This window comes from Sciurus carolinensis, chromosome 6, assembly GCF_902686445.1.
Source record: "Sciurus carolinensis chromosome 6, mSciCar1.2, whole genome shotgun sequence".
Classification (NCBI taxonomy): Eukaryota; Metazoa; Chordata; class Mammalia; order Rodentia; family Sciuridae; genus Sciurus; species Sciurus carolinensis.
In genome coordinates, this window is record NC_062218.1 from 98,892,214 (window position 1) to 98,915,757 (window position 23,544).

Sequence of the window (23,544 nt, forward strand, 5' to 3'; positions counted from 1 at the left end):
TCATTAAGACACTTGGAAGGGTGGTAAGAATAAGACCTGGGGGTTTACTGCCATTTTAAAATTCAGTTTCTTCAAGTACCTCCAACCTTAAGGAAGTGATCAAGGCTCTCTGGTTGGTGGGTGATAAGGACACTTTCCAATCACTCAGCAAATGGAACATATCTTCCCAAGTCTGTAACCTCATTAATTTCACCTCTTTTTAAGGTAATGGATGTCAGCATATAAAAACGTCTTAGTTATCAAAGAGATGTGAGCAGTTTCTCTTAAGCCACGGGGCACCTGCTCCTCATCTGCTCCACCATGCAGAGTGCTCCCATCACTATGACCTTTAGTAATAGGGTTATCCAGAGCATCAGTTGTGATGCCCATTTTTTTCTTCAGCAATTGCTCGATAACCTTGTTCTATCAGTCTGGCCAGCTGAGAGTCTGGAGTTAAACTGTAGGAAGGGTCACAGGTATTGTTCAGTTTTGTCTCTGTTTTGGTCAACTTTTTCCCTGCTGTGACGAAAGAACCTGGCCAGCACAATTGTAGAGGAGGAAACGTTTGAGGGCTCACGGTTTCAGAGCTCTTAGTTCATAGAAGGCTGGCTCCATTCCTCTGGGCTCCAGGTAGAATGACATCATGGCAGAAGTGTGGCAGAGGGAAGCAGTTCACAAGGAGATTGGAGGTGGTGGTGGTGGTAATGGGAGGAGGAGGAGAGGAGAGGGAGGTATCTTCACTTGACAGGTACAAATATTTACCCCAGAGTCACGCCCCAATTCCCACCTCCTCCAGCCACACTCAGTTAATTCCTATCAGGGGATTAGTTCACTAATTGGGTTGAGACTCTCACAGCCCAATCATACTCCTCTGAACCTTCTTGCACTGTTTCATACGTGAACTTTTGGGGGACACCTTACTTCCAAACCATAACAGGCTCGAATACGTTGGGCATAGATGGTTTGAAAGTATGCGCGGGTTGTCTCACTAATCCCTGTACGTCATCTTTGCATGGCTTTGGTTTTGTGGGCTTTTGCTGCTTCCTAAGCGCTTTGGCTGCTGCTTACCAAGGTCTTTGATTTCAACAAGCCACGAAAGACTGCTGTCTCTCTTCTATTTAAGAAGGAATTAAGTCCTCCTCCTAGTTACTTGAGTGGGCATCTATCAGTATGGGGGAGTATGAGGTGAGAGGACTTATCTGCAATTCCCAACTTTACATGAATTGACTGTCAGGGAGGTGAGTATCTATAGTCGCAGTCTAGCCAGCTCAAGCACAAGCCACAGCAGGATACAAATGGGGAGGAGCCGGCGGGCGCGGCCTCTGGGACCGGCACCACCCACACCCGTGGCCAGGTATACCCGCTGGAGCACTTCCGGCCCCGCCCCCTGACGGAAAGCGGCGTAGTAGGGCACAACTTCCGCATTGTGGCTACTTCGTCTATGGCCAGTCAGCCAACCAGAGGCCGCACGCGAAATCCTCCCGAGCATGGACAGCACGTGTGAGGAGAGGCCCGCAGAGGATGAGAGCGACGAGGAGAACCCTGATTCCACCGAATCCTCGGCCCGGATCCGGGACACCCCGGAAGATATCGTGCTGGAAGCGCCGGCCAGTGGGCTGGCCTTCCATCCGACCCGAGACCTGCTGGCGGCAGGGGACGTGGATGGGGACGTGTTCGTGTGAGTGAGGTGCAGGGCTAGGGGCGTGGTGGTCTCCGTTCCCAGGGATGGAGTTGGGACGAGGAAGGAGGAATGTTTCAGGGAGACACATTTTGCTGGAGTCTTCTGATCTCATTCATTCGTTAACATTTGACTCAAGTTACCACACAATCTGTTGAAAGAACTGAAAGAACAAAGCTGGAACGCCGTGACTTCAGCTCACTAGAACTGAGCAGAAAAAAACGGCGTACGAGACTGATATTTTCCACCGATTATATTGAGCCTGACAGATTTAACGGGCTTATTGCTTTTGCACCTCTAATTGATCTTTTAAAAACACATCTGATCACGTTACTCCCTTGATTAAAACACTTCAATGGTGTACTTTTAGAATTTAGAACAAACCTCTTAATCTGGCTTTCAAGGCCTTTTACGCCTGACCCCTGCCTGCTCTTTTTTGCTTTCTATGCTCATTCACCCGTACCTTCCTCAGTATCTTGAAACTTCAGCTCCTTTGTATATGCTATTCCTTATGCCTGGAAAATACTTTCCCCTCCCTTTTTACCTACTATTCCTGAGTTCTTAGCCTCTCTTCCCTCTTCCACCATTCCCCAGACTTAAAATTAGATACCTGCCAGACGCATAAACTTTATAATTCCTTGTAGCCATACATCTGCTGGTGTAGTTATTTGAATGTTTGTCTTCTTCACTAAGATTTTTAAAAATATTTTTGGCTTTGCTTCACAGTAATAATGCCGTTTATATTTATGTATAATGTATTCTGATAATTTCTGGTTTATCATTATTGCATGCACACAAAATGCTGATTGTAACTCACTAAAGGATTTTGACGAATTTGAAAAACACTGGTCTGGAGTGTAATATATAGTCTGTTTTGCTCTCCGTTTTCTCTTCTCTCGAGTTGAAGTTAGGTGTTCAGTACATGTTTGATTTTGACAAGAGATGTAGGCAGAAAGCAGTGGAAAGCCACTAAAGGTTTATAACCAAGAGAGTTGTGTTATGAAATTTACTTTAACCCCTCATTAGTTGTAAAGGTTTATAGTGGGTTAACTTCTGTATTTACATTTCTGAAAATGGGAACAACACTTACCTTGTAGAGGGGACAAATGTTCAGTATAGCCCCTGAGCAGTTCAACAAATATAGGCTCTTTTCTACTACTATCCATATTTACAATGCTAGATAACTTTGGAGGTGCTCTAGACCTCTACCTTTCTTTCCAGCTCTCACACCCCTCTTTGTCGTCAAGTTCTATTTATCCTCAGTTGCTACTTTCTGATGGGCCTCTGACTTCTCTTCCCATAACCATTCTGAAAAGGGTCCTTTTCCTGAGAGTAAAATCAGACTTCTTGGCCTGTGGGATCTCATTCAGCAATAATGAATGAGCCTTCCTCACTCCTTTTTATTTTTAAATTTGTTCTAAGTAGTTATACATGACAATAGAATGCATTTTTGACACGTTGTACACAAATGGAGCACAAGTTCTCCTTCCTCTGGCTGTACATGGTGCAGAATCACACGGGTAGTGTAATCATACATGTATATAGAGTAATAATGTCCGTCTCATTCCACTGCCCTTCCCATCCCCATCGCCCTCCTCACTCCTCTTTTTTTGGGTACCAAGGATTGAACTCAGGGGCAGTCAACCACTGAGGCACATCCCTAGCTCTTTTTTGTATTTTATATAGAGGCAGGGTCTCACGGAGTTTCTTAGGGCCTAAATTGCTGATGCTGCCTTTGAACTCACCATCCTCCTGCCTCAGCCTCCTTAGCCACTGGGATTACAGGTGTGCATTCACCAAGCCCAACTCCTCAATCCATATCTCTGCCCTAAAAGTACATCACCGTTTGCCTCTTCCGCCACATTTTTCTGACAGTTGTTTCTTATGATCCAACTCACATGTCATTACCATCACCTTGGCTTTCCAGGGCTCTTTTTGTTTGTTGTTGTGATCCTGGGGGTCCATATCATGGCCTTGCACATCTTAAGCATGCATTCTACTAATGAGCTATATTCCTGGCTCTCCAGGGCACTCTTCTCCTTTCCCAAGTATTCATTCAATCTTTGACTGTGTATTAAGGATCTTCATGTTAGGCACTGGGACAGAGAAAACAATAAGCAGACCCAGTTCTGTCCACCTGGAATTCACTGGCAATTTAGCATTTACGCATTTAGCCCTTTTTGAGAGATCTGCTGAGGCAAGCACTGGCATATTCCTTGCTTCAAGGACGAGTTTATAGGCTGGTACCTTTCTGCTTCACTTCTTTTTTTTTTTTTTGGGTGGGGGGGTGCACTTGGGTTGGACCCAGGGGTACTCGACCATTCAGCAACATTCCCAGTCTTTTTGTTTCTTCAGCTCCTGGGGACGTGGAGGGCATGGAACCTGATTTTCACCTTTCTTTCTGGAGATTGTCTTCTGTCATTGATTTAACAAGAAATTTTTGGGCCTCCGCCAGGCCTGGTGGCACATGCCTGTAATCCCAGTGACTTGGGAGGTTGAGGCAGGAGGATTGCAAGTTTAAAGCCAGCCTCAGCAACTTAGTGAGGCCTTAAGCAACTCAGGGAGATCTTGTCTCTAAATATTTTAAAAAGGGGTGGGACTATGGCTCAGTGCTTAAGTGCCTCTGGGTTCAATCCCCAGTAGCAAGAAAAAACAAAACAAAAAAACCCCAAAACATTCTGGGCCTCTATAGGGGTCCATACCCAATCTTTCCCAAGGATGGTTAAGAGAGACATGGTGGAGTGAAGTTACAAAGAAGTCCTGTGCAAATTTACTTTGAATTAATGTGTACTCATAAAAGCCTAACATTTGAAGCTCACTGAAAATGGACAAACAGGGTGGAGGTGTGCAAGTGAGAATGCTTAGGTAGTTGGGAAGGTTGGCCTACCTAATTGGTCTCTGCGCTCCGTGTATCCCAGGTATAGTCCTGGGGTCATTCACCTCCCTCCCTTCTTCCTAGCTTTTCCTACTCTTGCCAAGAGGGAGAAACCAAGGAACTGTGGTCCTCAGGCCACCATCTCAAGTCCTGCCGGGCTGTGGTCTTCTCTGAAGATGGTCAGAGTGAGTACTGGTAAAGGCAGCTGGTAATGTGGGAAGGAGGCAGTGAGCAGAATTGTGACCTGAGCATCTTTCCTCTCAGAACTTGTTACTGTCTCCAAGGACAAAGCCATTCATGTTCTAGATGTGGAACAGGGTCGACTGGAAAGACGCATTTCCAAGGCTCATGGGTAAGGGAGCCAATTCTATGTGCATTGAGGTGAGAGGTAAAGATCAGGAGGTCCCTATTAGGACAGAGATGTTCTAAGAAGTTTTGAATCTGTCTCTCCAGTGCCCCCATCAACAGTCTGCTGCTGGTGGATGAGAATGTTTTGGCCACTGGGGATGACACAGGTGGTATCCGGCTCTGGGACCAGCGGAAGGAGGGCCCCTTAATGGATATGCGGCAGCACGAGGAATACATTGCTGACATGGCCCTGGACCCAGCTAAGAAGCTGCTACTAACAGCCAGGTACAGCCTCAAAGTTGCCTCCTTACCCCTCCTGTCCCTGAGTCAGTCTTCCTCAAAGGGAACTTCTGGCTAAGCTTGCTGCTTTGCTCTCTGCAGTGGGGATGGCTGCCTTGGGGTCTTCAATATCAAGCGACGCCGGTTTGAGCTGCTCTCAGAGCCTCAGTCTGGGGACCTGACCTCCGTCACCCTCATGAAAGTATAGCTGGGAATGATGGGATGGGGTGTGTGTGTGTGTGTGTGTATGTGGCGCTGGATAGAGGCTTAGTTTGAGGTGACTTCACAGACATGGTTTGCCTTATTTCCTTTAGTATGGGAAGAAGGTGGCCTGTGGCTCTAGTGAAGGTACCATCTATCTCTTCAACTGGAATGGTTTTGGGGCTACAAGTGACCGCTTTGCCCTGAGAGCTGAGTCTATCGACTGTATGGTTCCAGTCACTGAGAGTCTGCTGTGTACTGGCTCCACTGATGGAATCATCAGGTGAGGGAAACCAGGACAGCCCTTGGGTCACAGAAAGGATGAGCCCAGCTAGCCAGTACCCAGCATTGTTTTTTCCCCTTCCAGGGCTGTGAACATCCTGCCAAATCGAGTGGTGGGCAGTGTGGGCCAGCATGCTGGGGAGCCTGTGGAAGAGCTGGCCGTTTCTCACTGTGGTCGCTTCCTAGCCAGTAGTGGCCATGACCAACACCTCAAGTTTTGGGACATGGCCCAGCTACGTGCTGTTGTGGTGGATGACTACCGTCGACGTAAGAAAAAAGGAGGCCCACTGCGTGCCCTGAGCAGCAAGGCTTGGAGCACTGATGACTTCTTTGCAGGGCTGAGGGAAGAGGAAGAGGATTCCAAGGTTCCAGAAGAGGACAGTGAAGATGACAGTGACTGAGAGGATGAGTGGAATCTCAGAGAGGATAGGTCTTTATGGAATAAAAGCCTCGCTTCCTGGAATGGATCTCTAGAGAGGATATGAATTTTCAAATTATTTTTGGTGCTGGGGATTGAACCTACTTAGCTACAATATGAAGCTATGTGCAGTGTAAGAAGCTGCATAGAGGCCCAGGACTCAAGGTACTGAAGCGGAGAAATACTTGCTCTATTGCAGCTGCTCACTGTTCCAGAATAAGACAAACCCTCAACTGTGGCAACACAGCACAGACACATGTGTATACTAACCAGGGGTTTAATATATATATATATACAACTAGCATAGAAAAATCTCAAAACCACACGTAAATCAAAACCAGAATGACAAGTGGTGGGAAGGGCAGAATTTGACCCTTTGGCTCATCCAATTCCCCAAATAAAAACAGAAATAAAGATTCATGCTAGACAGAGGTATGGTGTGTGCCACAGGGAAAGATCAAGGAAGAACAAAGGGTCAGGTCAGACCCGGGGCCCAGAGGGGGAAGCAAGATCCCTCACCACAAGTTAAACTAAACTTGAATAGCCCCCAGGTGTGACGGGGCTCTGTCCCAGCAGGGTGGCTGTCTCAGGCCTGAGGCAGGGCCTGTGCCCCCTCCCTCTTTTGGGATCAGATAGACTGCCCAGGCCTGCTGGGCTGAGGACAGACACAGACTCAAGCTGCCTGTGGAGAGGAAGGGGTCACTGCTTAACCACAGTACCTGCCTCAGCCCCAGCACACCACCAGAGGCTGGCCCCAGAATCACTCAGTGCCTCCAGCAGCCGTGCAGACACAGCATCTTTGGCCACCTCATGCCCATCCTGCCCATCTGGAGCTAGCACAACCCAGATGAGGCCACTGAAAGGCACTGGATGCCCAGGGATCACTACCTGGTACCAGAAGCGGTGCCAGCCAGCAGGTCCTGTGCCCAAACACTTGGTGAGGAATACTGGGCTGCCCAACTTCATTCTTTGGCAGAGTAGCTGCAAGGCAGCCCGAGCCCCTTGGAACCCTAGCTTGTCCCTGGCCAGGGCTAGTCGGCTGCCATCTGGCTGTAGGCACCGCATAGAGGGACCCATGAGCTGCTGGCGCAGTCGCTGCTTCAGGTCTGGCTTGAGCCACTCCACAGCCACCTGTTCCCCACAGAGGCGTGACTGCCCTGCAGGAAAAAGGCAAGAGATAAGGGCAGGAGGTCTAAGCCCTGGGCCCAAGTTCCCCAGACTCTGAGCCCTCTGGGGTTACATAGGCCTGTGTTTAATTTATAGCCACCTCACTTCCTGGCTGAGTAAGTTAAATAACTTTAGGCTTCACTGTGTAAAGGCAGTGTAACAACTGCTACCCTCTAAGAGTCCTTGGGAGTAGTCATTGCAGGTTTTATCTACTTCATAACCATCACAATAGCTAACCTTAGGGCTCCCCATTGTTACTTAATTCACAGACTAAGGAAGCACGTTCTATGGGAGATGAAAGATAGGTTCAGTTGGGCTCCCTTAGGCAAGTCAGTTTTTTCATTGAAATGTTAAAGATGAAGTCCAGGGATGGCGGGGGTGGGGGGGGTGTGCGGGGGGGGGGGGTGTTTAGTAAGTGGTAGAAGTGGTAGGTCACAAACTTACTCATGCTTGACCCTAAGATTTGGGGACTTTAACAGCTTCCCTGTAAATGCCTGGCAGAAAGTATTCGGCCCCAACCAGCTGCCTCCCCGGCAGCCTCCACCCCTACCTTCTACCAGGGCCTTTTTAGCCATAGCTGCGGCACGGTGCGAGCTGAACTTGAGCAGCGCGATCTGCGAGGGCGTCGGTCCAGGGCTGGGGAGCAGCAGTGCCTCCTGCAGGCCGGGACCCAGCGGCTGCAGCGCAAGCAAAAGCGCGTGGCGGTTCACGCCGGGCGGCAGCCCGTCCACGCTCAGCTCGCACTTCTCAGTGCTGCGGCATACCAGCAGCGGGCAGGAGGGCCGCAGCAGGTGGTTGTGCAGCGTGGCGATGGCGGCCTGGGCGCCGCGCCGCGAGCTGTAGCGGGCGTAGGCGAAGCCGCGGTTCAGGCCGCTGAAGGTCATCATCAGGCGGAACTCGTAGAGGCGGCCCACGCGCTGGAATAGTGGGATCAGCTGGTGCTCGTACACATCCTGGGGCAGCCTTCCAATAAAAACTTCTGACCCCGCCGGCGGCGGGCTTCCCACCCAGCCTGGGGAAGAAAGTGTAGAGGGGCATAGTCAGTAACTGGGATGGTTCCGATATTTGAGCCCAAGGAACCAGCAAGGGAGGGGACGATGCCACCGAACGAATGTCTATAAAATGGGAACGCCAGTACCCCACCTGCCCCGGTTGTTGGCATAAATTAGGTGACAGCAAACAATGGGATGGCACAGGGTACGTGCTACTCGACGGAGAGGGTGATCCGGGAGCTCTAGACAAATTTACTCATCTGCTTGCGAGTGTAAGTCCAGAGCCTCAGGGAAGGCCCTTCTTCAAAGGGGCCGTCGAGGCTGGCGCACTTCGCAGGCGTAGGGACTGGGATTACGTACCTGGGGGTGGCCCGCCGTACTTCCTCTGCCCATTCACCTGCACCAGGCGAATGCCCGTCTCTCTAACCCACGCCTCCAAGGCCGCCTTGTTCTCTGGATTCACTCTTTCACACCATTGCTGAGAGAGAAAAGGCAGGCTGAAATAGCCGATCGCCAAGTAGGTCCCCAACTTGCCTGTGATGTTGGGGACCCTGTGGCCAACCCCCTGTGCGGGTGGGGCTCATGGAACCCCTCCGTCGCCAATCACTCACCTCACACTCCCGTTTGGACTGCATGGCTCTATCCCAGGCCCGCTGTACCCTCTTTATAACTTCCTCCCCAGACAGCCTCTGGAATCTTCCCTACTCTCCACCCCCCAAGCTCTCATTGGCTCAGTGCGACCCCGCCCCCCGAGGGTGGAGGTATCCTCTGCACGTGCGCGCGGGCCCTCGGACACTGGTGGAAAATTAGAAACTCTGGCAAGCTCAGGCCTGCGTCCGGAGGAGTGGAGTCACTTGCAATGGGGAAGGTGGTGGGCACTGGAAGCAGAAACTTTAGAGGTGCCTTTCACCTTGGGTAATAGCTTGTTGGCAGTACTGTGTCTTTTTCCCATTTCCACCCCTGAATTGATCTGAATGGGTGGCTCTGGCTCTGATGGGGAAGGAAATGCTAGGCATTAATGACACAGACAGGGTCCAGTGGTTGAGGCATTTTATTAGACCTTTGGCGACTGGTTGTGGGGAGATGTCAACTGCATCTGGTATGGGACCCTGTGGTTGAGGCCATCTCAGACCCACCCAGGTAACTCAGGAAACAGACTGGACTAATCCCCAGGGCCTTCTATAAAAGTGGTGTAGTTCTTGGCTACTTTTGCTTCTGATAACTAGTAAGATAATCATAATACAAATAAAAAAAGTCTCTGTCCTGACCACTTTTCAGGTCTTCCTGCTGGAACTGGAGTGAGAAAAGCTGTTGAAGTACATAAGCAGTTTTGTTTTAGCCTCACACAGGGCACTTTCCTGATAGTTTTCTCAGTTCAGCAGATGCAAAGGGGCTGGCTTGTTCTCCTCCTGATCTCTTCCACAAGGTCTTCTCTTCTGACATCCACCTAGCCAGGACAGGAAAGATGGTGGTATGAGTATTTTCCACTCCATTGCTCCCTGAGTGCCTACTTCTAGTCATCAGATTTGGCTCAATGGGAGCAAGGACCCATTCAGACATCCTAAGGTAGTCAGTGTTTTTCAGGGAGACAGAAAGACACAGGGTGTATGTGGGGATTGGATATCTTATACTTCTATGACCATAGTATCAGGTTAGGTCCTTAATTAACTCTTTTTAAGAATTGGTACTATATGAATGCCAGGCTTTTGCTCAGACCTCAAATAGGCATGGGCCCATCAACATGGCTTACACTGCTCCTCCCTTAGCCTTCCGGACTTCCCCCTTACCTCTTCTCTGCTAGCCACTGAACGGAGCTTGATAACCCCTTCCTTGAGCTCCTGCTCCCCGATGATGGCCACCAGTGGGATGCCTGCTTCCTCACAGTACTGCAACTGATTTAGTAACTTTGGGTTCTTCTTGTAGAGCAGCTCAGCCTGCAAGGGACCAGGGCAGAAGATGAAGACTGGCTTCTACTATCTTTAGGGAAAAACTTCTGGGGGACCAAGCTGGCATTCTGCTCATAGTTCCACTTCAAGAAGTAATGGCAGAAGACCCTATGGATGAACTTCTACTTAGTGTGTGCCTACACTCCCAAGTTTGCTGCCACCCTGGAGCTTGCTCCCTGTACCTTGATCCCAGCATCCCACAGCTCTGAGACAAGCTTCAGTCTCTCCTCCAGTAGTTTCTTCTGTGCAGATGCCACAAGCACCTGTGTCTCTGTGGTCCGGACCTTCTCCTCTAAAGCCTGGTGAATGGGCAGATAGAAGTCAGAGAGCAGGGCTAACACTGTCAAGGAGCAAACAGGGAAGGCTCTACTCAGGATTCTGAGACACAAGGTCTGAGTCAGTGAGTTCCACCAGGGAAGGGTATCAGTGTTCTCACGTAGCACTCTGGCATAGGGTAGCTCTTCGAAGATAAGAGAAATAAACTTACATGTATGCCTTGCCAGAATAAATAATCTATCTTATTTAAATAAATATCCTATTTATAGTAACTTCAAGCTCATTTCTATCTAGTATTTTAAGGGTCCACAAGAATATTCACACAGAAGTACTACTATGAGCCCATCCAAAGCAAGCAAATCATCCCTGGCCTTCTAGTCCCTAATTTAACTATCTGTCCATTCAGGAGACTATGCCTCTAATACTTCAGTTCTAAGGCAGAACCCAAGGAGTGTGTGGATGGAGGACAAGAGTGAATGGTACTGGTGCTGCCCTTTGACTTTTTCTGGAACTACTTTTAAAGTTCTTACAATATTAGATGCCTACTAAAACAATAAACAACTCCAACTGGGAAACCTATGTCATGTCCACCCTGTAGGAGCATTGGGAAGATCACCAGAATATTCCTAAGGATGAAATGCAGCTAGTCATTTAAGAGCAGCAACACAAAAGGAGGGCTTGGGCTAGGGTTGTAGTTCAGTAGTAGAGCACTTGTCTAGCACAGGGGAGGCACTGGGTTTGGTTCTCAGCACTGTATAAAAAAATAAAATAAAGTTAAAAAAAAAAGAAAGGAAGGCTTGAGGCCATGAGGGGCTTCCTTGGTGTTACTCTAGGTGCTAGAGAGACAAGGCAGCCATCTTAAGTCTTAAGACACATGCTTCCCACTGAGAATGTTACAGAGTGGTAAGGAGCAAGACTTTGTAGTTGGCTACCTTTATTTAAATTCTGATTCTGCTACTTAGAAGTTTCATGACTTGGAGCAAATTATCAGTTTACCTACCTAAAAAAATGCAATAAAAATAGCTATGCTCAGCTTTGCCAGAATTATATTAGCTTAGGCATGAAAATCACCAAGCACTATGCCCACATATAACATTAAAATATTAAGTATCCTGTTATGAGGAAGAGTGGACTCTTGGATACACCATCCTAGACCAGCCTAGGTTCCTGACAGCCCTGAGAAGTAGGGGCCCACAGTACAGGATTTAGTGGAGAAAGATCAAAAATCCATAAAATGGGCCTATAATAGGGTGAGAATCTGTGAAGGCCAGCAATCATCTTTTCTGCATTTCTTGCTCACCTGGAGATCAAAGGTAGATTGGATGCCACCACCTTCCCAGACTGTCTTCTATCCACAACCGAGGACTTACCTCTAGTCTCTGCTCCACGATGGAGAAGATCCGTTCTACTCCAATGCTGAGCCCCACACATGGCACTCTGCGTCCTTTAGGGTCAAACATGCCCACTAGCCCATCGTAGCGCCCTCCAGCAGCTACACTGCCCACACCTAGAGGCTCTTCCCCTGCTCCGGTTGGGGTTTGTAGCAACACTGCCTCATAGATTACCCCAGTATAGTAGTCCAGCCCTCGAGCAAGGCTCAGGTCAAAGGAGATCTGTGGAGATAAGGATATGGTCAGTACCAGATTAGGATCAGGGACCTGAAGCCCTAGAGATCAGCCAGGGTTTCCATCCCCAAGTTGACTTACCTTGTCAGCAATGCCAAACAGAGTTAAGTACTCAAACAACAGCTTCAGGTCTCCTAGACCTTCCAAGGCCTGCTTGCTCTGGGATAGTTTAGGATCCTGGAGCAGCTGCTCCACCAGAGACACCCCACCTGGGGAGACAGATTCATGAACCTAATTGTCCAGCAGAGGAAAAAGGCTGTAGGTTCAACTTTCTGCCTGCATTGCAAGCACATGTGTACATTAGCACATGCACTCAGGATTGAGGGAAGTGAGATGGCTGATGGGGAGGCTGGGTTCTATTCCTCACCGTGTTGTTGGACGTAGTCCCCAATGTGGTCAGCTACTTCCGGTGCAAGGCCCTTCTCTCCTACCATCTCATTCTTCACTTCCTCCCAGGATACCTGGACAGATGGATATCAGTTATGGACCCCTGGGGCAGCTTCCCTACCTCAGCAAGTGTGGAACCTCCTGGGGAGGTAGTCTTAGAGCAGAAGCTGCTCTTCAATCTATATCCTGGGGCTAATCTTTCTTTGGTGGGCAAAGAGGCAGGTACTTACTTCTCCTAATCTTATTTTTCATTTCTCAAGGCAGAGTGGGATCTAGGAAAAGAGTCAGGTGCTTGGGTTGTTACCTTGTCCAGCTTGTCTACCGAGGAGCAGATGGTACGGAACTTGCTATCAGGAACACCACAGATGGCAAACATCCCATCGAGGATGCGCCGATCATTAACCTGCAGGGACCCAAAACATAATAAGGAGGGAGTATCTTTCTTTTATGTGACTCTCAATAACCTTAATCCCTGGGGCTACTGGTCCCTCTGCACGAGGACTTTCTCCTTTGAGAGGCAAGGCTCTACCTTGCCCTCCCAGCCCCGTTCAGCTCTGACCTTGACCAGGAAGTCGCCTATCTGAAGTGAACTCAGGATCTCACACATGATCTTCAGGCACTCTGCATCAGGGATCATGGGATCAAATTGCCCAGCAATGTCAAAATCCTGCAGGAAGAGGGGTACCTTTAAGTCCTCAGGGGAGCTGGGGAGATAGCTCAGTTGCAAGCATCCTATGGAGTGACTCCTGGAATCTCTCTCTATGAAGGCCTATTTTCACTTAAACACAGACCTTATTCATTTTCTACATGCCATCATCAGCTCAGAGGAAAATCCCAGTCATGGTTTCCTTTCTATCTACTGGGCTATTTTCCTTCATTATGTACGTCTTCATCATGTTTTCCCTTAATTCTTCCTACTGCTGTAGGGCAATTATTCAGCCTTAGTCCTTAACCATTTTTTCTATTCATCAGAAGCTCTGCCATGAGTCTAGATTATTTGATATCTCAAACTGAATTTCCTCATCCTCTGCTGTAATCTTATCACAGTGGTTTTATGTAAAAAGCACTAGACCAAGAGTTCTGGTCCTAACTTTGCCTTTCTTATCCCTATGATCTCTTCATCTGCTGAGTATTAAGGTTACTATATGTAAAATGGAGAAAATCTCTTCTCCCCTTCCCACAAGGCCATTGTGAAATCTACATAAGAATATCACAGAAACCTAAAAGCATTATTGAGACAAGCAGTTTGCTTAAGACACCACAGTATTCAACAGACTTTAGTGGCTTGAGGGAGAGCTTGAGTTACCCATGCTGCCCCACAATTTCCCAATACTTACACACTGGTAGAATTCTCGATATCGGCCTCGGGTCATGGCTGGGTTATCCCGCCGGTATACCTTAGCTATGTGATAGCGTTTAATATTTGTCAGTTTATTCATTGCCAAATACCGAGCAAAAGGAACCTGATGACAGAGAGTTAAGGAGAAAGTTCCTCCTATCACAGTTTGGAAGTTATCATCACCCTCAGAAGTTGGGGTCTAACCCTTCCCTGTAAATCACCACCCATAAGATTAAAAGCATTTCTGAACATCAGAAAGAATCAACAGTGCTACCCTAAGGAGCAGCTGACCCCTCAAAAAGATTAAGACTCCTTCCTCTTTGATGGTGTCTTTCCTGCACTAGGCTCACACAGCAGGGGGCTAAGCAGATTGGACACAGAGCAGAAAAAGGGCCCCATGGGGATCTCTTAACAGATGAGTCTCTTTGTAGCTTGAAGATAAAGGAGCTGTGCTGTTGGTCAATAAAAGAGAACTCTGTTTACTGCAAAGGGCAGGGGAGAGATATTCTGAAGTCAGGGGATTGTTGTAGAACTGGGATCTGGGCCTTGATATAAAGCTGAGGTCTCACTTGGGATTCAGATTTCTAAGGCTGTGCTCTTTAGTAGGGTCCCATTTCTGGTTTAGAGAAATAATCCCCTAATTGCCTGAGGCTTCATATTTAATCTTACCTAGGTCTGCTTGTCCCTAAACCTGAGGCTAGAAATAACCACAGCCTAGTGAGAATCAATCCATCCAAAGTCTCAAGAGATCAAGTTTAGAAAGATACAGTGAGATCATAACGAAGGGACAATAGCTCCCCACCCTGGTCCTTCAGGTCATAGATAAGCTTAGAGTCTTCTCCATATTTTCCTGTTAGTGTTTCCTGGAGAAAACATAAAGAAATATGGTCACAGTAATTTAAAAGAAAGTTTTGGAAACAAAAACCCACTATGCTAACATGACTAATTTCAACTTCTCTATATTCCCTCTGCTCTTTATTCCAATGTTTATATGTTTGGTGTAGTTAAAATCAAAAGAAAACACCAATTTTGTGTTGATTTTCCTGCTTATTACTTTTCCATTCTGTGATAGAGCTAAAGTAATAATTATTTTTATTCTGTGTGTGTGTGTGTGTGTGTGTGTGTGTGTGTGTGTGTGTGTGTGAGATACTGAGGATTGAACTCATGGCCTCATCATGCTAAGCAAGTGCTATACCATTGAACTACATTACAGTTCCCACTTTCCTTAAGATTTTGAGACAGGGTCTTGCTAAATTGCAGACACTGGCCTCAAACTTGAGATTTTCCTGCTCAGTTTCCTGATTTACTGTGATTGCAGGCATGCACCACTGTGCCTGGCCTAAATTATTATTTTTCTTGGTATTGGGAATTGAATCCAGGGGCACTTTACCACTGGGCTAAATCCCCAGACCTTTTTATTTTGAAACAAGATTTTGCTAAATTGCATAGGGCCTCACTAAATTGGTGAGGCTGTCATCAAACTTGTGATCCTCTTGCCTCTTCCTCCTGAGTCTCTGAGATTACAGGTACGTGCCACTGTTCCTGGCTTAATATATTTTTTAAAAAAGATGTATAATAGCCCGGTGAGAAGAATCTCTCTATTTACTTCCTCCCTATTGTTATCTTTTTAGATGTTTAGTTTATTCTTTTTTTTTTTTTTTTTTTTTGGTGGTATAGGGGTTTGATCCCAAGGGTCTCTACCATTAAGCAATTATTTATGTACTTTTATTATAAAACAGCAATCTCAAATAAAAGCTAAGTTGCTTAGGCTGGTCACAAATTTGCAATCCTTCTACCTTAGCTTCCCAAGTAGCTGAGATTGTAGGTGAGCACTGCACCCACCAGGTTATTCTAATTTTAAAAAATAGTTCCATAACATTTCAATGAGCATATTTGGATACACACCTTTTTCTGTTTTTGAATATTTTTCTCAAGGAAAAGCTTCTAGGAGGGGGTTATTAGACCAGCAAACCTAAGTGTTTCTATAATGCCTGAGAGCTAAACAATGTCAAAAGCCAAAACAGAATGTTTTAAGGATATTACAGCAGTCCTTAACTTGTGATGTATCCAACAGGTGACAACATATTTCACTTACCAGACTGCCAAAGATTTAAAAAGTCTGAAAATTCTCAGTGTGTTGAATCAAACACTCACATGCTGATTGGTGCTACTGGCTGAACTGTGAGTTCCCCTATTCATATGTTAAAGTCCTAACTTCTAATAACCTGAGAATGTGATTGTATTTGGGGATAGGGTCTTTAAAGAGGTAATTAAGCTGAAATGAAGTTGCTAGTGTAGGCTCTAATTCATTATAATTGGTATCCTTATCAGAAGAAGAAATTTGGACACAAAACAGTTGATGTGAAGACAAAGGAAGAAGATGGCCATCTATAAACCTTAGACAGAGACTTGGAATAGATTCTTCCTTCAAAGTCCTCAGAAGGAACCAACCTTGCCAACACCTTATCTCAGACCTCTGGTTTCCAGAACTGTAAAAAAATTAATTTCTGTTGTTTACAATACCCAGTCTATGGTACTTTATTATGGCAGCCCTAGCACATGAATACAGTTTGTAAAAATATAAATGGGTTCAATTTAAAAAAAAAAAATTATTTTTTGGTACTGGGGATTGAACCCAGGGGTACTCAACCACTAAGCCACATTCCAATCCTTTTTTGTATTTTATTTAGAGACAGGGTCTCACTGAGTTGTTTAGGGCTTTGCTAAGTTGCTGAGGCTGGCTTTGAACTTTTGATCCTCTTGTCTCAGCTTCTGGAGCTGCTGGGATTACAGGCGTGTGGCACCATGCCTGATGGGTTCAATCTTTTGATCTAGCAATTCCATTTATATGAATTCTCCCTGTATATAAATACTCATGAGTAGTAGACATTGCTCTTAAGCAATGAGTATACATCAGTGAACAAGTCTAAGGCAGTGAGAAGAAATAGATACTACATTATTCAAGGAAAGAAATTAACAGATAATTTCAGATAGTCATAGTTACTCTAAAAGACATCAAGTAGGTTGATATGATAGAGAGGGGTTACTGTAGAAAATTTGGAGAGGATTATTTGAGGGATGGCATCTTAGCTGAGATCTAAAACTAAAGCCTGCAATCTCTAATTTAATTAAATCTGAAACTAAAGTCATGCAAAGAGCTGGGGAAGAGAGTTTGGGAAAAGGGAAGAGCAAGAACAAATGTCCTGAGGTAGAAACACATTTAGTGCGTTTCAGGAAAAGAAAGAAGACCAGAATAGTATAATAGGCAAGGGGGAAAATAGCATGAGATAAAGTGGAAAAGGCAGTGGCCAGGTGATCTAGAGCCTTCTAAGCCCAAGTAAAGAGCCCAAATTGTATTTTAAGTGTAATGGGCATCACTGGGTTTGAAGCAGGAATTGATGCAATCTAGTTCTTTTTTTTTTTTTTTTTTTTTTGGTAACAGAGATTGAGCCCAGGAGTGCTTTACCACTGAGCTACATCCCCATCCCTTTTTATTTTTTGAGACAGGGTCTTGCTAAGGTGCATAGGGCCTCACTAAGTTGCTGAGGCTGGCTTTGAATTTGCAATCCTCTTGCCTCAGCCTCCCAAGTTGTTGGGGTAATCTGGTTTTTAATATCAAAGAACTAGAAACAACTGCAGGATCCATTGATAGGATACTGGTTGCATAGTTATGCCTCATATACACATGGTGTGCATCCCGACTAGAGATGGTATGGAATTCAGTGTAAATAGGAGCCAGAACAACTTATATTATGAAAAGCGTTAGGGAGGTCTGGGCAGCTGTATGGAGGCGGGACATCAGGCAGCCCCCACGCCAAAGAACAACCAATCCGACGCTGGCAGATAAACTCCGTCTTGCAACCGCCCATCAATCTACAGAGCTCCCCCAGTCAAATCCAGGGAGACACTAAACCCTCAAGCCTTCCCCCACCAATTCCAGACAATGAAGGCCCTGGACAGCCAGAGTCACCAGGCAGATTCCCGGACCCTCTACCCTGGTCTTCACCCTGGAGGACTGGTTAATTTTGCCCGAGAGCCAAACCCAATAAAGCCTTTTCTTGTTCAGTCGCTTTTGGTCTGACTCCTATCTGGTTATCCGCATCTGACCTTACAAAAAGCATATAGTTTCTCTTCACCCTTCTCTCACCTTTAGTTCAAACACAGGTGTATCAATTACTTCTGCACCATGGCGTTTGAAGCAGCGAATGATTACATCAAATACCTTCTCCCGAACTGCCATCTGCCGGGGACTGTAGTCTCTTGTGCCCTGAGTTAAAATCCACCAAAGAACCAGGAATGAGATTTAAAACAAAGAACAATAAGTTCTGGAAATATAAGTTCTGGAAATATAAAAGGATGCTCTCAACAATGAGAAAAGCAAATCATTCTCCAAATTTAAGATTTTCTTATAGGTCACTGAATTGTAAAATGAATACAAATAATTCCCTATTAATTTCTATACTCATTTGCTTATAGCCTTCTAAATTCCATTCCATTCCCATTTTAGTTTGTTTTTATTTTCTAGAATTCTTAGGTCATTTTTCTCTAAGCAGTTTTTCTAAAAATTCTGGGAATAATAAAATATTTCCTTGTCTAACAGAAAATACCACTTAACTCAATGTGGTTCAACAAGTTGAACCTTAACGTTTACAAACGGCCTTTCTTTCCCAACATAATTCTCCTGTAAATTCTAATTCATACTATCATTTGTTCTTTAATTTTTTTCTGATAGTAGTCCTAAGACACAGGCTAGGCAGATGAATTTTATAGATGAATTATAGGATGTTGTGAAGTTAAGTCATCACCTGAGGTCACTCAACAGATTTGTGGCAGGAGAACTCTTGTCAAAGGACCTCTTTACCAAAACAAAAATATTTAGTGAGAAGAGTGGCACTGAGTAATCTTTGCAATTCTTTAATGTATGGCTTAATAGAAGACAGCTAGATTCTCATATGTGCTTTTTGTATTTAATTCTGTCGTGATATTTTGTTTTGATCGAAGTCTATAAAGAAAATCTAACCTTACATAGATTTATAGTTATAAAAGAAGGAGTATTTTAGCAAACTTTTCAGCTAACTGTGGGTATTCTTTGATACTATACTAAAATTCAACAAGTGGTTGTTTCTTCAAGATTGGATGTAATGTGGAATCTGAAAGTTACATCAATGAATTTTTCATACTGTTACATTAGAATACATTAGCTTCACAGTTAAATAAGGTAACTGGAATAGTCAAATTGCAGAGACAGAAAATAGGATAGTGGTTACCAGATAGCAGAAGGGGCAGGTGGTGTGGGGAGTTATTGTTAACTGGGTACAGTTTCTATTAATGATGATGAAAAAGTTCAGAGATGGAAAATGGTAATGGTTATAAAACAATGTGAATGTACTTCATGCTACTGAGCTGTACACTTAAAAATTGTTAAGTAAATTTCATTATGTGTATTTTACCACAATAAAAACCAAACCCATTACTGTATCTTGTACTTTAAATAGATCTTCTACCCATGCGTGATTTTATAATATCATATATGGGTCATTTGCAAATACAATGACATCAGTTATACAGATATTTCAAATGTTGACACATTTCATTATAAAATATCAGACAATCATAGTTGTCAATTAACACCACAGATCTCACAAGACTGGGAAGATGCCAAGTTCATGGTAGAAAATACAAATTTTCCAAAATTCTAACTTTTACTGGAATCCCTGAATTTTATCACTGACAACAAATCACTACCATGTCTTCCTTAAATTGACAAGGCTAATTTTTTATAAAAACATCTGCTAAATATCAAAGTCTGAAAAGCCATAATTTATCTTTTTTTTTAATCTTTTTTTTTTTTTTTGCAGTGCTGGGGATTTGAACCCAGGGCCTTGTGCTTATGAGGCAAGCACTCTACCAACTGAGCTATATCCCCAGCCCTCATAATTTATCTTTTAGTTGTTCTTTTAAACTAAAAGGTATTCTATGAAAAATGTAACTAGTCTAGCTCAAAACTTGAACAATGGCTCAAATGTTTTCAACATTTTAGAATGAACTACAAGTGCTTTATGCATACTTCCCATTTCTTAACAGTGAATGTTAAAAAAGCATATTCAAGGGTTGAGATAAAATAAATTTAAAAATTTTTACTGCTTTATAAAGAACATTCTTGAGGGAAACTGAATTTTATTTCTTAACTGTGAGTACACTGAGGAAAGAACACACAGTTGGTCTTTCTGTATCCATAGGACCATAAATCCATATTGATAGATTTAACAAACTGGATTGAAAATATTTGTGGGAAAAACTGCATCTGTACTGAACATGTACAGCTTTTTCCCTTGTTATTATCCCTGAACAATATAAAATAATAACTATTATATAGTTTTTACATTAAGTACTATAAGTAATTTAGAGATGATTTAAAGTTTACAGGAGGATGTGCATAGTTTATATGCAAATGCTAATCACTTTATAGGAAGTACTTGAGCATCTGTGGATTTTGGTATCTGTAGGAGATCTTGGAACTGATCCCTGCAGTTACCAAGAGATGACTGTACTGGCTACTAGTATAATTTAGTGTCACTGTCTTGACTTATGCTAAGGGAGAAGTGCTACCCATCCAGTGCTTTTACACCTTCAGTGCAAATGTTAACAATGGAAAAACCAAATAACATTTTATTATCATAAAGACAGTTTTGACCATGAAGAATCCTTGAAAGGGCCTTGCCCCTACATTAGTGAATTATCTCTGGTATTAATATGAATTACACATTTAGAAATGTGTTTCAACAAAGTAAAGTGGAGCCCAGCATGGTGGCACATGCCTGTAATCCCAGTGGCACAGAAGCCTGAGTCAGGAGGATAGTGAGTTGAAAGCCAGCCTCAGCAATGGCGAGGTGCTAAGCAACTCAGTGAGACCCTGTCTCTAAATAAAATACAAAATAGGGCTAGGGCTGTGGCTCAGTGGTTGAGTCCCCCTGAGTTCAATTCTGGTATATAAAAAAAAAAACAAAAAAACAAAGTAAAGTGGAACCTCAAAGTAACCTCATTTTTTTTTTTTTTTGTACAAGGAATTGAACCCAGGGGGTGCTTAACCACCTCCTCAGTCCTTTTATATTTTATTTAGAAACAACGTTTTCCTGAAATTGCTTAGGACCTCACTATGTTGTGGAGGCTGGCTTTGAACTTGCGATCCTCCTGCCTCAGCCTCCTAGCCACTGGGATTACAGGCATGCGCCAAATCTTTTTCTTTTAACACTATACTATGGAAAATTTCAAAGACACCTTACAGAGAATAGTATTATAGATCACTATGTAGCTATTACCTAACTTCAACAACTGGTAATACCTGTTAGTTTTTTTTTTTTTTTTTTTTGCGGTGCTGGGGATCGAACCCAGGGCCCTGTGCTTGCAAGGCAAGCACTTTACAAACTGAGCTATCTCCCTAGCCCAATACCTGTTCTTATTTCATTTAAACCCTGACATCTTTATCCCAAAGTATTTTCAAAGTCTAGACATTCTATCGTTTCCATTCATAAATACTTCAGTATGATTCTCTAACACAATGATTTTAAGAAAACTCAAAACGCTACCTTTATTTTAATCACAAAACTACATAGCAACCCCTTAATATTATATAATATGAAGTCATGTTTAATTTCTTTTTATGATTGGCCTATTTGAATCAGCTTCTAAACAAAGTCTACATATTGTACCTGGTTGATAAGTCTGTTTATCCTCAACAGTTTTCTTTTTCTTTTTCTTTCTTTTTTTTTTTTTGTGGTGCTGGGGATTTAACCCAGAGTCTTATGAGTGCTAAGCACCAGCTCTTCCACTGAGCTACATCTCCAGCTCCTTTGTTTTTCTCTTCATTTACTTGTTGAGTAAATTGGATCATGTGTTCTAATATTTCTTTTTTCCACATTTTAAATTTGGTTAACAATACTCTCCATGTGTCATTGAACACCATCTTGGGTATTTCCTTTAAGCTAATCGTGTATAGGCCTGACTGGATTTAAGTTCAATTTCCCTTGGCAAGAATATTTCATAGTTAGTGCTATGTACTTCTTATTGCATCATATCAGCAGGACCATAATGTCTGACTGTTCTGCTTTTAGTGATGTTAGCACTGCCTGCTGAGTTTAGATAGGGATGGACTGGTCTATCATAAATTCTCCAGTAAATTTTACACTGTTCAGTAGTTTGAATCATTATTAATCATATTGCTTCCAGATTTTATATTCTTTAACCTTTGAAAAAGAGTATGTAGAAAGGAAAAGCTCAATGAATTTAGGAGCCCAAAGAATCTAACTTTAACACAAGGAAGATACATTATTTCCCTTCTCCCTTGAAATTTAATTCCAATTATTTTCCTTGAATATCTACTTATTTCTAGGCACCTAGTCTCAGTCTCTCAGGTAAGTAAACCACATGAATAACTACTAAAAGTCAGTGAGGTAACAGAGATTTGTATGAAGTTCCAAGAGAACTCAGAGGAAGGTGTACATAGTTCTGTTTACAGAAGTTACAGAAATTCGCATTTGAATTTGAGCTAAGAATCTTCCACTTTATTCCACTGTACTCTCCCTCTCTGGTTCTGGTCATGTAAGTCTGTTTTTGGTTCTTGGAAACTACCAAAGTTCTTTCCTGTCTCAGGGTTTCCACACTCAACTGGCCCTATTTCCTTACACTCTTCCCCTGGCCAGCTCCTATCCATTCAAGCCTCAATGTGGCTTTCTTAGATTCCCCAACTCTCCCTTATGTTTCTCACACAATTCTTGTTAATTTCTTTATATGACCCAACACATATCCATGTGTGGGATAATTTGTCCCAAATCTGTCTCTTTCAGAATATAAGCTCCATGAGGACAGGCTATATTGTTCGCCATGTTATATTAAGTGTTTTTTACAATGTTAAGGACATAGTACTCAATGAGTTATTTACTGAATTAAAGGAGTAGCAGCATCAGGTTGACTCCCCTGAGCACCCACCTGACTAGTTTTCTGTAATCATTTTGCCATCCCAGAATGAGTCAGGTAGAGTTCAATCCAGCCCAGTACCCAGAGCAACTAATGTTTCCTCTGCAATATTTCAGAGCCTCCTCAATGACCTGGTTTAGGGAAGCAAACATACTAGTGCCCTTGTAAATGGAATAGGAATCTCTCAGAGGTCCTATAGGAATCATATTACCTTGGGGGTTTTGAGCACAAATTTCTGTTTGCTTTCATCAGGACCCAGCTGTGCCTTCAGTTTTAGTAGTTTTGCCACCTCCTCTTCGATCTGTGGAGAGAAAAAGGCCGCCGGGCTATTCATCTGTCACTCCCCACCTCCCCCGCCATTCATTCGATATTCCTCCCTCATCAGGAACTGGGGCAGATACTCTCCTTAGATCTAGCCTGGCTTCTCTGGGGACCCATCCTGCCTACCTCTCTACCCAGTCCATCCTTTTCCCTAGCACTCCAGTCCTTTCCTCCACATGCCTATCCTCTGTATAGACCACCACGATTTTATGCCCTCCCTGGCTCTGCCTGGCCATTCCCCTGCCGCCTGGGTCTCACCTGCTCGGTGCTGGCCTTCTGCTGCTTGAGACCCCGCACGCGCTCTCCCTGAAGTCGCACCAGCTCCTCCAGCGCAGCTCGCTCGGCCATCCCAGCTACCAACCAGAGATGACTGAGGTCTAGACCAGCTTGAGTGGACTCGGCTTCAACCCGGACGACTTCCGGCTATCGAGTCACTGGCCCGCCTGCCTAGAGAGCCT

The 23,544-nt window shown here is 44.4% G+C and overlaps 3 protein-coding genes across 4 annotated transcripts; 1 reads left to right on the top strand and 2 right to left on the bottom strand.

The window, feature by feature from the left end:
- Window positions 1–1,385: 1,385 nt before the first annotated feature.
- Wdr55 (WD repeat domain 55) lies at window positions 1,386–6,362 on the top strand. Its single transcript, XM_047554995.1, has 7 exons — window positions 1,386–1,657; window positions 4,617–4,717; window positions 4,797–4,884; window positions 4,986–5,165; window positions 5,262–5,361; window positions 5,474–5,643; window positions 5,728–6,362. Exons 1-7 carry the CDS (start codon window positions 1,467–1,469, stop codon window positions 6,041–6,043), a joined length of 1,146 nt encoding a protein of 381 aa, XP_047410951.1. The 5' UTR covers window positions 1,386–1,466; the 3' UTR covers window positions 6,044–6,362.
- Dnd1 (DND microRNA-mediated repression inhibitor 1) lies at window positions 6,322–9,125 on the bottom strand. The gene is made up of 4 exons (XM_047554996.1): window positions 8,831–9,125; window positions 8,580–8,697; window positions 7,778–8,239; window positions 6,322–7,217 (listed from the first exon to the last, which is right to left on the bottom strand). The coding sequence occupies exons 1-4, from the start codon at window positions 8,852–8,854 to the stop codon at window positions 6,760–6,762; spliced, it is 1,062 nt and encodes a 353-aa protein (XP_047410952.1). The 5' UTR covers window positions 8,855–9,125; the 3' UTR covers window positions 6,322–6,759.
- A 129-nt stretch (window positions 9,126–9,254) lies between these two features.
- Hars1 (histidyl-tRNA synthetase 1) lies at window positions 9,255–23,521 on the bottom strand. 2 transcript variants are annotated; one of them, XM_047554990.1, is made up of 13 exons: window positions 23,345–23,520; window positions 22,977–23,066; window positions 17,940–18,059; window positions 14,560–14,655; window positions 13,791–13,916; window positions 13,013–13,120; window positions 12,758–12,856; window positions 12,434–12,527; window positions 12,148–12,275; window positions 11,812–12,054; window positions 10,348–10,464; window positions 10,007–10,153; window positions 9,255–9,666 (listed from the first exon to the last, which is right to left on the bottom strand). In XM_047554990.1, exons 1-13 carry the CDS (start codon window positions 23,432–23,434, stop codon window positions 9,595–9,597), a joined length of 1,530 nt encoding a protein of 509 aa, XP_047410946.1. In that variant the 5' UTR covers window positions 23,435–23,520; the 3' UTR covers window positions 9,255–9,594. The 2 variants fall into 2 exon arrangements, with proteins under 2 accessions (XP_047410946.1, XP_047410947.1); XM_047554991.1 differs by lacking the exon at window positions 14,560–14,655 and having other exon boundaries at window positions 23,345–23,521.
- Between the last annotated feature and the right edge of the window lie 23 nt (window positions 23,522–23,544).